General features: G+C 37.7%; 1 protein-coding gene across 4 annotated transcripts in view; it reads right to left on the bottom strand.

Moving 5' to 3' along the window:
• Window positions 1–640: 640 nt before the first annotated feature.
• The window catches only part of LOC117431922 (CD82 antigen-like), a 41,080-nt gene continuing 22,639 nt past the window's right edge, over window positions 641–19,081 (bottom strand). For all 4 annotated transcript variants that reach the window (XM_059002500.1, XM_059002499.1, XM_034053187.3 and 1 more), the window contains 8 exons: window positions 18,955–19,034; window positions 16,339–16,411; window positions 7,551–7,675; window positions 6,663–6,737; window positions 4,912–5,007; window positions 4,279–4,434; window positions 3,404–3,487; window positions 641–3,020 (listed from right to left, as the gene is read on the bottom strand). In XM_059002500.1, the coding sequence (XP_058858483.1) occupies window positions 2,943–3,020; window positions 3,404–3,487; window positions 4,279–4,434; window positions 4,912–5,007; window positions 6,663–6,737; window positions 7,551–7,675; window positions 16,339–16,411; window positions 18,955–19,034 (767 nt within the window). In that variant the 3' untranslated portion in view covers window positions 641–2,942. The remainder of the gene's footprint in view (window positions 3,021–3,403; window positions 3,488–4,278; window positions 4,435–4,911; window positions 5,008–6,662; window positions 6,738–7,550; window positions 7,676–16,338; window positions 16,412–18,954; window positions 19,035–19,081) is intronic.

Here is a 19,081-nt window from a genome sequence, read left to right as displayed (position 1 = left end):
TGATTTCAGGAATTCCTAGTCTGATGGGAATTGACTATTGACCAATGATTGTGATTCTCTGTACCAGAGGATGTAACGAAGCTAAGTAACACAATCTAGGCTTCATTTCTGTGTTTGTTGTTTAGTTACAAAATACGTCACACTTCATGCAGAAGTGGCAAATCCATTAGCTGCTTGTTTTTTACTTGTGGTTTGGAGGCCTCGGTTTGAATTCAGTGCAGGTCTTAAGCAAAATAAAAATTAGAAAACCACCACAACAACGTGCCACAGGTGTCTGTCTCTGTCAGAGGCACCCAGGGCTCAATGGAGGGGGTTATGGCAGGAGATGCATTCGCAGAGCTGGAAGGGAATGCTCTTGAGACGCCTTCTGCCATTTTAGCCAACTGTAGCATTTGTCATTGTCCCTCAGCTTTCATTGGTACTAAATTTACAAATTTCAACACATGTGAGTAGAAAAGGTGACAGAGCCTGTGTATGGGTCCCATACAAAAGTTCAGAAGAGGGGCCCATGCATGTGTACTATGCCCAATTATTTTACTTTCTTGTTATGGAAAACAAATAAAAAACAATTGTTTTAGTCTGCTTGATTACACCACACAAAACAACCAAAATACCAACCAAGAAATGATTACCAACACAATTAGGGGGGGATTTTTTTTATTACTACTTTAATTATAACGGTTACATTTACCAAACAAAAATATACCTTGTAATAATGCTCCTTATACTAAAATCTAGTATCTAATATTGTATATAGGAAACAATTGTGTGAATACACCTGATTGTACTTAAAATCAAATGTTTAAAACAAACAAAAAAAGCCTTTATCATTTTAAAGTACTAAAGAATAACATGCCTCTATTGAACTTTATACAATATATTGACCTTGCTGGCTATTTGCACAGTCTATACTATAGAAAACATTCCTGAAACCAGAACAATGGTTAATGCCCAGTCATTAGGACCCTTAGGGAACTGGATTTGACATCAGTCCCTTGTTAGCTTAGGACTGAGACCAAAGTTTTCTAAAGTCAAGCAGCTCTGAAAATAGACGTGCCATAGCTTTGTTTTTGTTGGGAACATGACTGCCTGATTTGAAACATTCTTCCTTTGGGGAATATACTGTTATTCCAGTTCTTAATTGCTTACATTTCAGCCATCGTTCCATAATGATCCTCAGAGGAGCAGTTACAAATAAAAAAAAGCATTAACACCATTTCCTTAAAATAAAATAATTTTACAAAGCTGTAAATATATAACTTACAATGTTAATTCAGGAGCTACTATAGGCACCCCCTTCTACTGTACCAACATGAGTTACAAAAAATATGCTGCAGGCTCTGGATGTGACCCTGATATACATTACACTAAAAAAAAAGTGACATCTTTCCCATTATAGGAATATTAACCAAGTCTTGATACTTTCCACTTTTCTGAACAAGGTTTCCAAAATATCACTGTATTCAAGGTAACAGGTATACATTTTTTTCCTTAGGTTTTAGTCCTTTAAAGGCACAAGCTCCAATGACATGATATTGGGGTTCAAAGTAACATGAACCTCAATGGCTGGGTTACACTCACTCCTATGGCAAAACCATTACATATATACAAAGACCAGAACTAAAGACAAAGTCTATTTACCAGTTATTGAAATCACTCTTAGGGTGGTTATAATTTTGTTGAGCATGCGCAATACTAACGAAATCAATAGGGGAGGAGAGAACAGAACAAATATCTGGACAATCATGTTCCCCTCAAAAATATTAACATACAAAATAAGGCTTCATGACTAACTACTGATACTTGATTTAGCTATCCTTAACTACAGTAACATATACATTTATTAAAAACAAAAAAGAACATGCAAACCATTTAAAGACGGGTCAGGTCAGTGGATTTTTGATGGCAAATATTTGCAAAAGCCGAGAGAAGCAATGAAAATGACACTGACAGGCTCAAGGGAAGAACGGCAGTATTGCATGGACTGGAATATCATTGCAATACTACAGCAAGAGAGCCATCCCATGGTACCGTCACTGAAAGAACTGCGGCGCCATTGCAAAAAAAAATAACAACACATTTCAGGAGGACTCAAGCTTTTACTAAACTTTGTAATTTCCAAAGGTTAGAGCTTTATATTGTTACAGACAGAGATCTTGAAAAATTCCTGTTCAATGACCCTTGTGTATGTGACACAGCTCATAGAACTGCTTATTGCATTTACACTGCCATGGCAAAACTTCAGTCAACATCATGTTTCTGCCAACAATTGTCCAAACAAAAGCCCAACTAACAGTATGAATGGAGGGGCAGTGAAACAACTTTGTCACCAAGTCCCTATGTGATTAATGATACAGTATATATGAATAAAATATGTAATCACAATAGCAGTTCTGTCTATTGCCACAATTTGCAGAGAGCAGTTACAACAGCAGTATGTAATAAGCAGCTTGTAAAAACAGTGTTCTTAAATGGGTGGTGCTCGCTTTCTCTTGGTCTTCATGAAATGTAGCTAAAAATAACCAGACATGACATGCTCTTACTCTGAGCATTGACAGGTCTTTACATCACTGATCAACAGTTTAAAAGTGCTCTGGGAAAATACAACTAAAAGAAGTGCTTAAACAAACAACCAACAAACTATATCTTATGTTTAACAAAAGAAAGAAAAAAGCATTTACACAGGTGCATCCGTGAAGGCCTTATTGGCTCGGACAAATTCTCAAAGTTTTGATATAACAAAAAAAAAATTAAGTCTGAAACTACAATTTCCAAACGTCCATGTACAGACGTTGACCCACAAACCATGTGTTATTTATGAGCTGCTCTCAGAGTGGCTGATGAGCACCTGAAGCATTAAAATAGAGAATGGTTCCTCAACTCAGCCCTGTGCCAACACTGGTTCAGAATTCCATGTCTCTTGCTTGGTAATTTCAATGGCCTCAGTACTTGGGGACTTTAGTGTAGTCTTCCTGGTGTACGTTCTTGCAGAGACACATGGACAGGATCATTCCAATCATCTGCAAAACAAGAAGTACATGAAAGACCATGTAAAGGTTACAGAGTTACAGTGCGAGGCATGGCCATTTATAAAAGCAGGTACATCATTATGCAGGGAGATTGAACCACTGTGACATGTCACATTACAACTGTTATCTTGTTAGTAAGATGCAAGTCGAAGGAAAGATTTAACAAAGTTTGAAAAGGGAGACGTTGAGTATCTGTATGTTAGATTGAAAATGGTCAACATGTCACCATCAGGGCCACCGGTATGGGAAGACAGTGACTGCAGAGGACTTTGCAATCTGAAAGGTGTCAGCCATAAACACTGATGTAAGGGAGCAATGTGTACTGGGGGGGAAAAAAAAAAAAAAAAAACACACGCACACAACCCCTACATTACCTCAATGACTGCCACTGCAATACAGATTCCAAGAATAACTCCAACATTGTCGTAAAGCCATTTCTGTAGATTTGCCATGCAGCCCTGATAAAAAAAAAAAAAAAAGAAAAAAAAATTATATATATTATACACACATATACACATCTGCTGAGTAACAGCAACCACAGTGAACCGGGAATGTGTCCCAGTTCTGTCCCAGCTGTGCTATTCAATTAATTACTTCAATGTATCGAATCTAACCATAGCATGCAAGATTTAGAGAAGAGTGTCCTGAAAGTTCAAATTGGAAATTAGTATTATTGATTATTTGTAAACCTTGCAAACAGAGGACATGAAATTCTAGCAAATCTCAGAGCTTGGGCGTTTGCAGCAACCCCAGGTTCCACAAAGTTTTTAATACTTGAGTTTTTAACCTTAGTTAAATGATTACAAAAACATTCCCTATCATCGAAACGTTCCCTGCCACGTATCAACTTGTTCAGAGAATGTCCTCAAGAAACCTACTGTGGCAGAATCAGTTATAATGTGGTTTTAAAAAAAAAATCCCTGTGATGCTTTGGGAATTACTAGCACTACTAAAAGAAACAAATGTTAAAACTAGAAGTCTTTCAAATGCTTCAAGTTTCTTTTACTATCGTATCGTATATTGTTGATACTTGATATCTTAAACATTTGCTACTGCTTAAGTTTTTTTTTTTTTTACATTTCTCCCACAGTTCTGCTTATTGCTCTGTGGATATTTAATAGTGAACGTATGATCTGCATGACCACACACAGTTGGAGTCAGCAGATTACAGACAGTTCACATGTAAAACACCAGGTCTGTTTGCGTGATGTATGGAAATCCCTGTCCAGTACACACGGTGGCGCAGTACCTCGCTGTGGACGGGCCAGTCTTTGGTGTTGCTGCTGCAGAAGTCGCTGTCCGCAGTGCCATTTCCACAGGAGCAGGGGTAGAGCATCATGGAGCTGTTCTTAATCACAGGGTTCATTGCCCAGTTTGCAGGTCCCAACCAGCCACAGCAGCCAGCCTGACAGGAGATATGGAGATCTGATTACCATCTCACTCAGGCACTGTCCAAGATCAAATGGGTTCAGTACAGTTCAGAACCTTTTTCTGTTACAACGGTAAACGTTTACAGTGTTTCTGCGCAATACCAATGGAAAAGACCCCATAGCGTTACTTTAAAAAAAATGTACAGCTACAAAAAGATGATATTAACCAATTGTCTTTAAATATTCCTAACCCAGCTGGACAATAAGAGCATTTTGTTTTCATATTGCAGATAGATGATGCATACAAAGAGTTATCATAGAGATTATCTAGTTTCAGCAGCTGCAGTGTGTTTTTAAACTTAATTAGGTGCGGAAAGCAGTGAAACGGGTAGGGTTTGAGAACAAAGCACATCTATGGTACCATGGGGATGTGAAGACTGGACCCAGTCCCTGGCTGGCTGGTAATGGGCTGTGGTCTAACTGCTGGATATCAGAGCTAGATGATAACTTACATTCCTCTGGATGTAGTCCCAGGCAATATCAGTAGTGCTGTTGCCTTCATATTTCACAATCAAGTCTGTGATGATAGAGGACATCTCCTTCTTCAGCTGTTAACAGAAAAGAGTCTTTGAAGTATAAAAACAACACAACGGGAAAACACTGGGTGGATTCTTTCACAGCCCTGTGAAGGTTCATATTTACTTATTTAAAAATAAACAATTCATCTCCTCAAGTACTTCATTCTTGTGACATGAGCATATTTGTAGCCCTAGGGCCTGAAGTTATTAATAAAACATGCAATGATGAAAATAAATAAATAAACAGAAGCTAGTAGTACGGTTGCCTAATTGACTAGCCTCACAAACCTTTCACCTCCAGAGGCCTGGGTTCAAATCCGGCTCGGGTGACAAGTGAATTGTGTTTGACAGACCCAAGTGGAGATTACTGCCCATCTCAGAACCAGCACACAGTTCAGTACCAATTCTCTGCTTAATGGACAGGCACAGCATTTGTGTCAGATCACTTTTTTCCCCCTTCACATCAACCTACTCTATGGTCTGCTTGGTGAAAGAAGCATATGACATGTCTAGGAGGCATATTAATATCAATAGCAACACTGAACTGCACGGGAAATGGAGAGAATACAAATCTAGGTGACAGAAAAATGTGGTTCTTCTGAGATATAAAATACTACAGTAAATGTGCAAGCATGAAACTACTTTAAAAACCAGAAAGTACATAACCGTTTACAAAACCCACTCTGCATGTTTTTTCAAAACTCAGAAAACAAGTTTTATCAGCCGTTAATTTTAATCTGCCTTTAAAAAATAAAAATAAATAAATAAATAAAATAACTGAACTGCCAACACATGGATTGCATCTCATTTTGGAAGGCCTGTAGAAATCCATCATGCTTTCAAGCTTGTCCCATTACAGATGTTTCCCTTTATATTTTTAGGGATGTGCGCTGCCAATGGGAACGGAACAGTTGAAGAATACCAAGCCAGCAGCTCAGCCATCAAAGATCAAGTTATACATTTCTTCCATTTGATTTTACACGCTGGAACTTTAACCAGAACTGTCCAGAGAGACATGAGTTTCTGCAGAGTCTGTGGGTATACGTTCTCCTGGACATCCATTACTGAACTTTATATTCTGAGTTTTTTGCAAATCAGTTTTCTCCTGATATTGTACAGCAGTGGTTTCTAGTTGGTTGGCAGAAGATTTTACAATGCTGGCATGAATATTTTCTGCTTTCTCTTACAGGTTTATGAATTGAATAAATAAACTGGGAGAAACTGGCAATAAGAGTTGCTATCTAAAAGTTGTGGAGTGCATACTGTACAAATATTTGAGTAAAGGGTTAAAATAATGCGCAGGACTATATATAATCTTATGACTGTACTTTTGAAAGCAATAACAGTTTTTTGCTCCAGTTATTTCTAAAACATTTTAAAGCTAAAAGGTTAATTAAGTAGGCGCTAAGCTGTGATTTATGAAGATACAGAATATATATACATATATATATATATATATTTATGTAATATAGGATTTCAAAATGGCCTGGGTGGACATATCTTGGCTCCGAACATTTTCTATTTTTTAGTATCTTGCTGCCAGAGAAAGGTTTTCATTCTGTAAAATGTAGACACAGTTGTATGTACTGTATGCAAATGTTACAATTATTTTTTTTGTATCAGCAATTGTGTTACATGGAAATTGGTTTTATGATTGCTGAGACTAAGGGGGCTGGCACACTTACCGTTTCACGCTGTAAGTAAATGAGGACTACAGCAGTCACTTGGGCAATGAGTATTAACAGCAGGCAGGTGAAGTACTGGAAATATAATTGAAAAGAAAGAAAGAATAAAACAGACACTGGCACAGACTAAACAATTTCATGACTCCCTTCTTTAAAACAAAGCCATCTTCACGTTTATAGCAAACTTGCTGATGTGCAAGAACTGTGCAGCATTACAAGTTACATCAGTCAGCGCTACAGTGAGATGTACTCTCACTGCACTGTTGTCATCTCTGTAATAAGAATAACACAGTTAGTTCAAGGTCATGGCTCCATATTAGTTCAAGCACATGATACAGACGTGAGTATTCTAGGTCACTTCATTCTCGGTATCACTTTCCAATTCACTCATCACTTCTCAAAACAGAGAATGTCTAACCTACAGTATATCCGAAACACAACTAGTGTGACCATTACCCGGTCTGCCTGCAACACTCTGCCTCTTGTGGATGTATGAAATACATCAGTCTAAATACCACATAGAACAAATGCGGGCCAGTGTTGCAGGGGGAACAGGTTAATTGTTACATTCTGGAGTACCTGATGTTCTTAGAGGTTAACATGTTTCTGAAAGCTATACAGCATGCACTTCAAGAAAAAGTGATTATATATTTGTACAATATAAAAATATTCAAACTTTAACAGCATCAGTATACCCAGTTATTTTTACCATAGTATCTTAAGGCGGAAGCTGAATTATTAAAATAATTTCACTTTATCATAAAATGGTTCTTATATATATATTAGTTGCAATGATGAGCTTTAAAACTGTTTTATTTAATACATTTGTTTGAAAGCTTTTAAAAGCTAGCACTGTTAAATGTAAAGTTAGTTGAGGGAGTTTCTCACCAAACCCAGAAGGCATCTGATCTCGTACACGGCTCCCATGCAGCCCAGGAATCCCATGAGCATGGCCAGGGAGCCAACGCTGATCAGGATGTAGGCGCCCACCTTCAGAGAATCGGAGGATTTCTCTGCAGAGAAAAAAAAGAGGATGAGAAATCAATGCAAGCTCACACTCACTGCGCCCAACTGCTGTTCTTTTTGCACTGGTGGAAAGTTTCCACTCATTTTTTTTTTTTTTTACATGATGGAAAAAAAGACCACCTGTGTTCACCTAGTTTCATTCATGTTTTAAAAAAGAATCCTGTCAAAGTTAAAAAGACATGGAAAATGAAATAATTTATATTGCAAGTTGGTTTCTGGCTCCTCTTGTAAGGTGCAGCTGTGGAGTCGGATCTGGGATGCCATCTTCATTAAAAGACACTACTAAAAAGGTTGCTACTTGGGGTGGTTACAAAAATGCTCATCTTAAACAACTGGAGAGATTGCAGCAATTCAGCAGATAAACTACAAGGCAAATATGACAACTTTACATAGTAACCAAATCTTTTTGTCCTGTCCGTCACACAAAGCTGTCATGCTTAAGCTTACATTTTGCTTCCACGCACTCTAAACACTGTGCAGCCTGGCATGCAGGTTACCTTCCTAAATGACCACACAATACACAGTGCAAGTCTTCAAAAGTATCACATATGCAGCACGGTGTTGTACTGCCTCACAATAAACATTTTATACTAAAATATGATTTTTTTGGGGTGTCTGTTTACTACATTCTTCCATAACCATCATCTGCAGCAAGATGGATATCTTTAGCAAGCAGTCTCAGTAGTGGATGGGAATCAGTAGGCCATACACAGCACCTCCTACAGGCTGGAAATATCCGTTATCTTTAGAATTCCTTTGTCATTAAATTTCGGAATCAGTCATCGCATGCTTGTGGGGCCAATCCAGCACTCTTCAAAAACACCAAAATGAATCACTGAAACATTTTACAATCTGTGCAAGTATGTCCTTCACTACTTGTTAGAATGAAATGACCTACAGTACTTGCTTTCAAAATGGCTCAGTAACATGATACCTACTGTATATGTCAGAGGCCTCTAACCCACTTTCGAGTGTAAAATGGAGTAAACATTTCTCATAACAAACCGGCTACGATACCAGGGGAATTCCCAGCAAAGGAAACATGGAAAGGCCCAAAGCCTTTAAAAAAAATGAAACATCTAGAGAACTCCCGTCAGTTATAGTTAAAAGTTTATCTTTTTTATTTCATTTTATGTGTTTCTCTGTACCATTATTTTCTTTTAACAGTGTTTTTCCTAGAAAAAAATTACATCAGTAAGGGATAAACAACAATCTGTTGAATCTGTAAAAAAAATCAGTTTCTAGTGCCGTTAGGCCAGAAAAACTGGATTATTTTCTTACCAATTCAACACTTTGAGTTGTTTATGCGACTTACATTTTTTTTTCCTAATTGAGATTCAATTGATGTTAATTTGGTAATTGAATTAGTTTTTTTGCTCTTTTGTTACTTAGTTCAAACAGTTCGTCTCTCATATTGTGGGAATGTTGTCACAAGTTCCTCACAGTTTGAATTTGAAATCCCTTACACAGACAAAAGGTGTCTGTTTTAAGTGAATATTGCAGCGAGGACTATGTTTTAGATGAACATGAAAGTGCCATTAGAAAAATAAAAATGCAAAAAACAAAAAGGAATGAGAACCAGGAACAGAGAGTAAAGTGATCATTTTGATGAACCTAAAACAGATGAAGACCTAAATATTATTGCCAGAAGTGGGCTGTAAGTTTGTTTGAACAATGGTTAAACAAAATAAATGCAATCGCTATATGAAATGTGAAATGCTAAACTGAAATCACAAGCCCTTTTCTAAGTGTTGCATTTAAAATGTGTAATACAATAATTCACAAATTGTTGAAATGATTGTTTCGTAATAAAATGGTATTCACTTTTCTATTGAATTGTTCCAACTGTGTCTTCATTGACGAATCAACAGTTTTCTGCAGATTCGCAGGACACAAACTCTGGATTGGTTACTCAACAATATATCTCCCTCGCACACCCCTTCTCAAAGCCACACAGCCACTTTTAGTTAGAAGATTTGTAGAATTAAATCAAGCAAAATAATTTTTAATAACTTATTTACTAAAACTTCATTGGTAAACAGAATATAATTACCTAGTTGACCAGTTCTGTCAGAATTGTCATTTATTGTAGCCATAGTTCATTTTTTATTCCATATTCGTTTTTTGTGAGGTTAAGTTATTGCTGTTACTGTAATTAACGATGATCATCATCCAAGCATACGAAATGGAAAACCATAATTGTATTGTGTCCCCGTTACCCTGACTATTAAACATTAGGGTGAAGTGCTACAAATGCCCTGAATGTGTACAGCTTTACAGATGGGCGTTCTCCTAGTCTCCAACCTCCCAGTGTCTAGACGTCAGTTTCGACTCCATACTACCCAGAAGCACCTCTCTAATTGTGTTTCTCGATTTATAGCCTTTCCGCAAAAGAGCTGCTTTTAATTTACTCTTTACATCTGCCCTCAGTAATTGGTTGTGGGCTTCATAAACTGATTTTCTGCTGTTCCGATATATCCTGTCCCACCTCAAACCACAGCTTAATTGAGAGATTCCTTACCCCATATTCTTCTATAGTTTCCGATTGCAACTTGTCAGGTTTATGACTCTGCCTTATTTACAGGACTGCAATGTTATTCTTGCTCAGTAGATTTGAGAATGTAAAGTTATGTGTGTCGCTACCACTGGATACATGTCCTTAACTTGCAGATTCATTAATGAAGTTTATGAAAAGAAAATGTGAAGTGAAAACCCCACCGATATAATACAACTGCTGATCAACTCCCTTGTCCAGCCCCCACCACTGTGAAGACAGAAGTCAATCACGTGGAAGCTGCTTGAGAAACCCATGTCAGAGTTCCCATACTGTACTTATAGAGCACACTGTACTCCCCATGTTAAACATAGCTGGATAAAGATCACCCCGAAAGAGCAGATTACTACAACGTTTTGCACTTAACAAACTTTACCCCTAGTAGAAGCTATGGGTTCCACTAAATTACACTGACATGATGTTCATCATAGTTATGGCTGAATCAGCACTGAAACCACCAGAACCAGAGGTTCCCCATGGCACCCACACACCATTCCATTGGGCACATTTTGGCCTCATATGAAACAGTGAAAAAAAAAAAAAAAAAATCAAATTCTGTCTGTTTTGGGAATGTGAAACCGCAATATAAAATTACAATTTCCCGTTAAGAAATAGACAGCAAGTTAAGAAAGAAACGAGTGGGGACAGAAGGCTAGTATACTGTAGCAAGGTTCCCCCCAGGAATTCTGCATAGCTGGGTGGCACAGCATTATAGCTGGGAGCACTTTTTTTTTCTAAAGAGAAAAAATGCTGATGTTAAAAAGCATCAAATAAATAACTCGGGAGGTACATTTGAAAGCTCAATTTTTTTCTTGTTAGTTCTCTAACAGTTTGATAGTCACTTCACAAAAAGAGGTGTACATTTAGCATGGTGGTAAACACATATGAATATGACCCTCAGAACAGTAGCAAGCATCCCAAAACAGGAAATGGAAAGTAGATTTTAGATGACAAAGAAAATACATACTGTTAAAGTTTCTTAACAAGACCTGCTGCTAAGCAAGCCCTACTCCAGTTTTTGGATGCTGAAGATGTCTCTCATTTGGGATTACTATGGCTATTTGTGCCCCAGTATGGTAAATTAATCAGGTATGTGCAATGAGCAGTACTGGGGTAAACTAGGGATCATGATAGTTAAGACATTCACCGAAATGTATGATCCCATCTGGGCTTACTGTAAAACAATTTCCAGCTGCAAAATTAATTTCAGCACACCAGCACTTTCTCAGCTCATGGGAAAACAAGTGTTGGTTCAGTTCTGAAACTAGTTCAGGACGATGATACACAGCAATAAAGAACTGGCAGCACCTTCCAATGAGAATTTATGAACTCTTTAACATGCTGGCATCTGTTAACATTTTTCATTTGCTACCCTGATTAGTGCATTACATAACTATTAAAAAAAAAAATAATAAAAAAATAATAATAATCAAATGAGCATTACGTTACTTAATCCAAGAGATTTTAATTAAGTGTATGCTGCACCAACTGCTAGACAGCTGGGTAGAATTTATTATTGGAAACTGTAGGTCTGCACAGTGCTTTGCAAAACTGTACCACAAATTGAAAAAAGTAATGGAAACAATGATTAGCATTGCTGTATCCACAGACTAGTCATGCATTTATTCATATTGTGCCAGATGGAAAATGTATTTAAAAAAAAAAACAGGTCTTGTCCATAAGAGTTCCAATCTATTATATAATTTAAAGCTGTGTGAAGTTTCAGGCAGGAAACTATAAATGGCTTACAGCTGCAAATACTATCATTTGTCGAACTCAAGCAGACATGGACTATTGATATTGTCCATATTAATGCTATTGTTTAATCAGTGGTAGCTGCAGTACTAATAGTATTCAAGCCGTGTGACTTTATTATTATTATTTGTTTATTTTGGAGACACCTTTATCCAAGGCGACTTACAGAGACTAGGGTGTGTGAATTATGCATCAGCTGCAGAGTCATTTACAACTACGTCTCACCCGAAAGACGGAACAAAAGGAGGTTAAGTGACTTGCTCAGGGTCACACAGTGAGTGAGTGGCTGAGGTGGGATTTGAACCGGGGATCTCCTGGTTACAAGCCCATTTCTTTAACCACTGGACCACATAGCCTCCTTTCGCCGTCATTTGACTTTGCAGTCAATTTCAGTGAAGCACCTGACGCCTTGAAAGGCAAGGTCACACACCTAAAATCAACCTAAGGCCCTTTCACACTACCTACCCGGACAGGACCCAGTGTCGTGTGGGTCGGGTATGCGATTTCACACTGCTTTTGATAAAGCAGGGTTAACCTGGATGACAGAAGCAAGTGCACAATGCGCGTATAAATGCCCCAGAAGCAGCTTGTTATGGACGCTTCCATCCAAGATTCTCTGGATTGAACCGTCGGCCCAAATGTCAATTAGAGCAAATGATTCTTCATCCCTGCTGCAATTTGTCTCATGGTGGTGTGTCTCAAGCAACAAAAATATGGCTAAATGGAATAAAAAGAAATGTTCCTTGCGGAAGCGAAACTTTCACTGCAAGAACTGTCCTGACAAACCATTTCATGTTAATAAGCCTAATCTAATTTAACGAACACCGACTATGAAGTAGGCATTTTATATACAATTGACCTTAGTTGTTTTCCCCATGTACTACTTCTTCATTTGTAGCCTGATCACACACATGACTTGAACCAGGGCCTGACTCCTCTTATTATTATTATTTATTTCTTAGCAGACGCCCTTATCCAGGGCGACTTACAATTGTTACAAGATGTCACATTATTTTTACATACAATTACCCATTTATACAGTTGGGTTTTTACTGGAGCAATCTAGGTAAAGTACCTTGCTCAAGGGTACAGCAGCAGTGTCCCCCACCTGGGATTGAACCCACGACCCTCTGGTCAAGAGTCCAGAGCCCTAACCACTACTCCACACTGCTGCCCTTTTTATCAAAAGTCATTCCTTCCAAACCACTTATTTGTTAAACTTATGGCCCATTAAACCTATTTATAGTACAGCTAGACATGGGGTCAATTAGAATTACAGCACAACTGTTTACTGATATTGTAATTACAAGGTTATTTTGTTCAATTACAGTTAGTTACAATTATGCTGCAGTAATTACAATTACATTAAAAAGTAAGAAACAACTACATACATTAACATGTTTACTCTATTCATTCTAAATAAACAAGCAATAATCAAAAGGTACAAATAGACACATACTATATAAAACTCAGGGCTTGAATTTCGTTTTTGTGTGCTGGGGGGGATTTCCCCCCTGTGCTGCAGCCAATGGGGGGGGGGGGATTCCAAAATTTTAGGGGGAAATGAGCTTCTAAGCTTTCCAATGATACCACCCCTTTCAGTCTAGCTGCTACAACGACAGAGCAATAGACTCAAAATGAAACTTAAGCAGTGAACTTTGTCACAAGATGAGAGGCTTAACTTCAGGCAGTCGTAGTTCCGGCTAGGAGTGCCGCATACACACACGGAGTACGTCTTTTGAAAGCCCCGAGTCTGTACTTTTAAACAAGGTAGGTTTTACGGTGCCTGAGTAATATATGCGTAACCTTCGGTGCGCCGGCGACCCAAAATGAATGGGGCTGAGTTTTAAAAGTTAAAGCGAAAGTCACCACTTGCAAAACAACACCTAGATAGACTTAATGTAGTTTTTTTTTTTTCAAAACGATTTACTTATACTGCAGTGTACTGAATTTCTATAAAGCTTAAAGATAGCGTTTGAGAATCACGTACGAGAGAATAAAGTCTTGTGGCACTTAAAATATCCAACATTTTTTTTATTTATTTATTTTAACCAGAACTACTCAGAATGCGGCTCATGGTGCTTTCGTCACTGACACCCACTTCCTTGGAGATAGTTGTAGCGTTTCAGGCATTCTAAATTGGGTGGAAAATACAGTAGCTTGGAGTCTTAAAATATTTCTGCAGGATTTTCCCGCACTGAAAGCTGCAGATATGCGGGAGCAACTTGGAAAATACGCGAGCAACTTGGAAAATGCGCGATTCCCGCGCTGAAATTCAAGCCCTGGAACTTATTTTCTTCAAATAAATGAGGTCACCAAAAGTGGCTGAAAATACAAGAATAATAATTGAATGGCAAATAAATGGTAATTTAACTGTAATCAGTCAATGATATGATATAATTGCAATTACGCAGGTGTGCCAAGGTTCAGCTACAATTACACTGTATATGCAATTAATTATGAATTGCATAATTACAATTGTAATTTGCTACCAAGTGACGAGAGTATGTGTCTACCATGGAGATAACGGACAAAGCATGAGGGGGGGAAAAAAGTAACATATCAACTTAAACACTGAAGTTGTGACAATTACTCTTGAAAAGGTGTGGTGTGGTTTTTAAAATCTTAGAAAACAGCCAGAGTTATATACTGTGTAATGCAAAAATCTAATCTCATAGTATGATAATATTCTCCCTTTCAAGTCCCTTATTGTTTTTCCGTTGGTCTTTTTGCTTTCATGACATTGCTTTTCAAATTGGCTCAGGTGAAGGTCATTTTCCTGTAACACTAGCTGTTTGAAGGGGATACAGTATTTCCCCATGACCCCATATAGTATCCCAAGGGTAGCATAGTGTATAACACATGTAACGCGCTGGCAGGGTCTCATTACCTGTAACTCAGGACGTGAATATGCTGTGTCAGGGAAAATTGGTTCACCTGAGTCAGAGTGAAAATAAGTCTGTAAAACAAAAAACATTCCTACAGCAAAACATTATGCGAGAATATGATGATGTTCTTAATGCGAGGCAGGTATCTACTGTCAAAGTGAGTTCCAGTATCACAGACGTGCATCTAGTCTGCTGTACCACCTGCGTGCGAAACATGCTTTCACTTCTCAAAATACACTTTTTAGTAGTAGTTCTGCTACAGACAACAACAATATAACAACAAAGGAAACCAGTCAGTTTTGATAGAGTACTCTTTTACAAATTCAGGATCACTGCAAACCTATGAATCAAGCTCAGTACGATACTTATAACCAGTGCTGTTGCGAAGTCGATAGCTACCAACTGCAGGCCCTTTAACATTGTAGCTTTGTTTTATTTGAATAACCAGACTTATTTTAAACTATATTATTTACAATTATGGAGGATGTAACCGTTACTCAGTGAATGTTTTGTTTTATTTAGACAATTTCACGTTATTAATAAGATAATTTAATATTATTATTTAAAACGGCAATTAAAAACATCAGTTTTTGACTAAAGGAAACTCTAAAGGAATTGTTTTTCGGATGATAATATTACTAATAATAATAATAATAATAATAATAATAATAATAATAATAATACAAATAATAATTAGCATCAGTAATAAAACAAACTAATGAGATGGATGCAGTAATTGTATCAATTAAATATGCGATTAAAACCAAGATTAACAGATTTTTTCTTTTTTTTTTCTTTTAATCAAGATTAATCGCTTGACAGCCCAAATTTTGGATTAGACACTGTGTATAGCAGCAGTCAATAAATTTCACAATGGGAGGTTGCCAGTTTCCAAGAACAACTGGCTGACACACTCACAGTGGTGCAACACATATGTGGTCTGGCAAGCATGTAAAAAGAAATGTGCAAAGCTTTTGCAAGTTCTTAAATAAGACCAAATTGCATTTGAGGACAGAAATTTCAATGCATCTAGAAGGTTGGCAATCAAATAAAAGGAGAAGTGTGGGATCAAGCTATTCACTTAAGTTTATCCATTGCATCTAGATCATGCAAATCTGCAAATACTTGTATAGATTAAATATAAAAATCTCTGCAGATGTAGTAAAAACTACAGTACACCTGCTGTACATTGAGCTGGAAGTTCATATTTCAGCAAGATTATACTTACCTTAATTAACTCACACATTATTACACAAACTGGTAGCTCTAACCAGGTTAAGGCTCTCATCTTTCAAGCTATACATCCCATATGAACTACATAATTCCAGTTTTATATTTGGCAAGTACATAAAAACCATCTACAGTACATATTAGCAGTAACGCCAACAGGATTTTTACACTGTGTAATTAATAAGAGGTGAAAGGCGAAATCTGACCAAGCCCCAGTACTTACGCAAAACTGCAATGAAACTTTGGTTATCGAGAAGGATCCATAATCCAAATCCCAAAATCAGAGCTCCGAAAATCTGTGGGAAGAAAAATAAATGAATAAATAAAGGAAGTCCTTATACTGCAATTTCTAGCCTTCTTGGGTATACGTATTTATTCCTAAAGAAAATGCCAGTGAAGAGCCCACACTTCAACTGTTACCAGAGGACTGAACACAATTACTAGAACAATTACCTTGAGTGTCACACACTTGCATAACTTTGTAGAGAGCTGTAAGTAAAAACTATCAATAAAAGTACATTTCTGGGAGCGAGTCAGACATAGATAACAAGTTTTTTTATTTAATTTAAATTTTAGGGGCTTTTTAAAATGTGTGATCGGTCTCAAAACAGATCTGTTGAGAAGCAATGCAGTTGTGTGGTGCGGTGCGGCATAGTATGCATTGAGAGGGCCTTAAGAGAATTCCTTTAATTGAAATCAGTCACTGTTATACAGTAACCCCCTCCCAACAAAATAAAAACATATACATCAAACTGGGCCATATAATGGGTTCTGAAATATACCTTCTTAAAAGGACATTAAAAATGATTAACAACCCCTAGTAAAGCTTCTTTCAATGCAATATTGCCAGCACATAATAATGACACATTAATTACTGACTACCAACTGTACAAAGCTACTTGATGCGTTACTGCAAGCCTCGCCTAAAAGGGTTACCCTGTCTATTTCTGTTCCGTCCCAACAACTCTTTCCACATCTGGATTTGATTCTTGGCCTGTTTTCCACATAAATCTTGTGATTTTGTGATTTGAGCGGATGCAGAATGTTTTCCCAAAGGCACACATGGCGAGCCCTGCTTGAAGGGAAACAGATTTCATGGGGGGGGCTGCCGTGTGAACTGAAGGATGATCCAGTTAATACTCTCACAAGCAACACAGCAAGGTGCTGTAACAGGAATGCCATTTCTCTCTGCAACTAAATTAAGCTACTGTAACACAGCCTCAAATGGCTGAAACAAGTCTCATCTACTATCCAGCTATCAGGGTTGAGACATCATTCTCAAATATACCTCTACATTAAAAAATATATTTCAATAGCTTACAGAGCATGTGACAGTATTCCGATTTAGTTCTACAAGCAACAAGTCCCAGCAAAGGTCATACATAGAGGGTGATGAGGTCAGAGTGTTTTTGACCAATATATAAAGGATCAATCTGAGGGAGGGATTCGAGAGATAACACTGTTTCTGCTGTTTTCAGTTTTTTCACAGGGACACGCAAGAAAGAAAAAAGGAATTCTTTAACTCTGTTACAAATATTTAGTCATCACCAGTGTAAAGTTGCCAGCCAACGTCAGAAACATTTTCGGCTGAATTGTCTTCTTGTTGTAACTTGTTTTTCCAAAAAGATCTGTGTTCACATGTCTTCATTGGAAACCATCTAAATAACCCAGGTGCTAGACTATTTAAAGAGCAGGGATGAAAGGCTCAAGTGTCCTGTTACAAAACAGGCCCTTTTGTTTGTGTAAAATGATCAGGAAAGCTGACGCCTGCAGCATTCATTTGGAAGACAGCATATTTTAAAAGTGGATGCTAGGCTATGAGTGTCAATATCAATATTTTATTAACACAGTATACAAAGTTGCTTGAAAACCAGGTTTATTGGATGCTTGTGTCAGCCAGTGTCTGGAGTACTTATTAAGGGCATTTGAGCAGAAAGACAGCCAGACCTGAGCACAGAGCCAAGCAAACCCATTAAGGGACCAGAACTGCGAGCTAATTAAGGAATGCAACACAGTTCCACATCTGTCTCCACTATGGGCCTTTGAGTCAGTGGTACAGCTTCAAACCCACCGATATGTTTTAAACAGGGACTGTTCCTCCCGCTAAAAACAAAGTGCAACTGTGGTTAACAGCTGTTCTTAGATCGATGTTGTGTGGGTTCAGTCCTGTCTCGGATAGAGCTTATATGAATTAGTGCTGGGATGTTTTAACTTTTCATTTTGAATTAGCTGAGAAAATAACCTCTCAGGAGCACCCAATCAAAATGACCTTATTAAAAAAAGAGAGTTCTTCTTTACAGCAGAATGTGTGCTATTATGCTCTGCATGGGATAAAATCACAGGCGATGGGAATATAGTGGAGGCATCACACTTCACACTTTTCCATATCTAAAACATGGTATTAACATTACTTAGCACACATTATCAAGTGTAAACTTATTCTCAAGTTTGTCAATACACACATAAATCGATATGAGTTGCTATCCTCTTCACTTACAACAAGTGATGTAAAGTAGCTGTGTTGTCTGCAACCTTCCTGGAAGCGAAGTCAAGATTAAACAGTTTAAGGCATAGGCCTTAGGCTTTCTACTGTTGATGTGTCTTGACCTTGTAACTATATCATTATGATTGATTATGTACAAATGCGGCTAGTGCAGTGGACCCTATTGAAAAGAATGTGGTTTCATCTTATATAGGCTTTCCTAAAACGTCTAAACTCATAAAACCTGCAATTTGAAACCAGTGGTTTTAGCTTGAGAAGCTGCTTTACTTGATGTTGACTGTACAGTACCTCAAGTACAGCACAGTGTAAAAATAGAAGGTAAAAACTGGGACTTACGAAGAAGAGGAGGTTGAATAAGAACAGGAAGTACTTGGTCACAGTCAGGCAGGCTTTTCCCATTGTGTCGGTCCCGATTTCTGTGGAGAACATGACATGGAGCATGAGAAACTGAACAGGTAAAACG

The sequence above is a fragment of the Acipenser ruthenus genome, chromosome 27, assembly GCF_902713425.1.
Source record: "Acipenser ruthenus chromosome 27, fAciRut3.2 maternal haplotype, whole genome shotgun sequence".
Taxonomy (NCBI): domain Eukaryota; kingdom Metazoa; phylum Chordata; class Actinopteri; order Acipenseriformes; family Acipenseridae; genus Acipenser; species Acipenser ruthenus.
The sequence above is the reverse complement of the archived record's forward strand: the minus strand, read 5'-3'. Positions and strand labels throughout refer to the sequence as shown.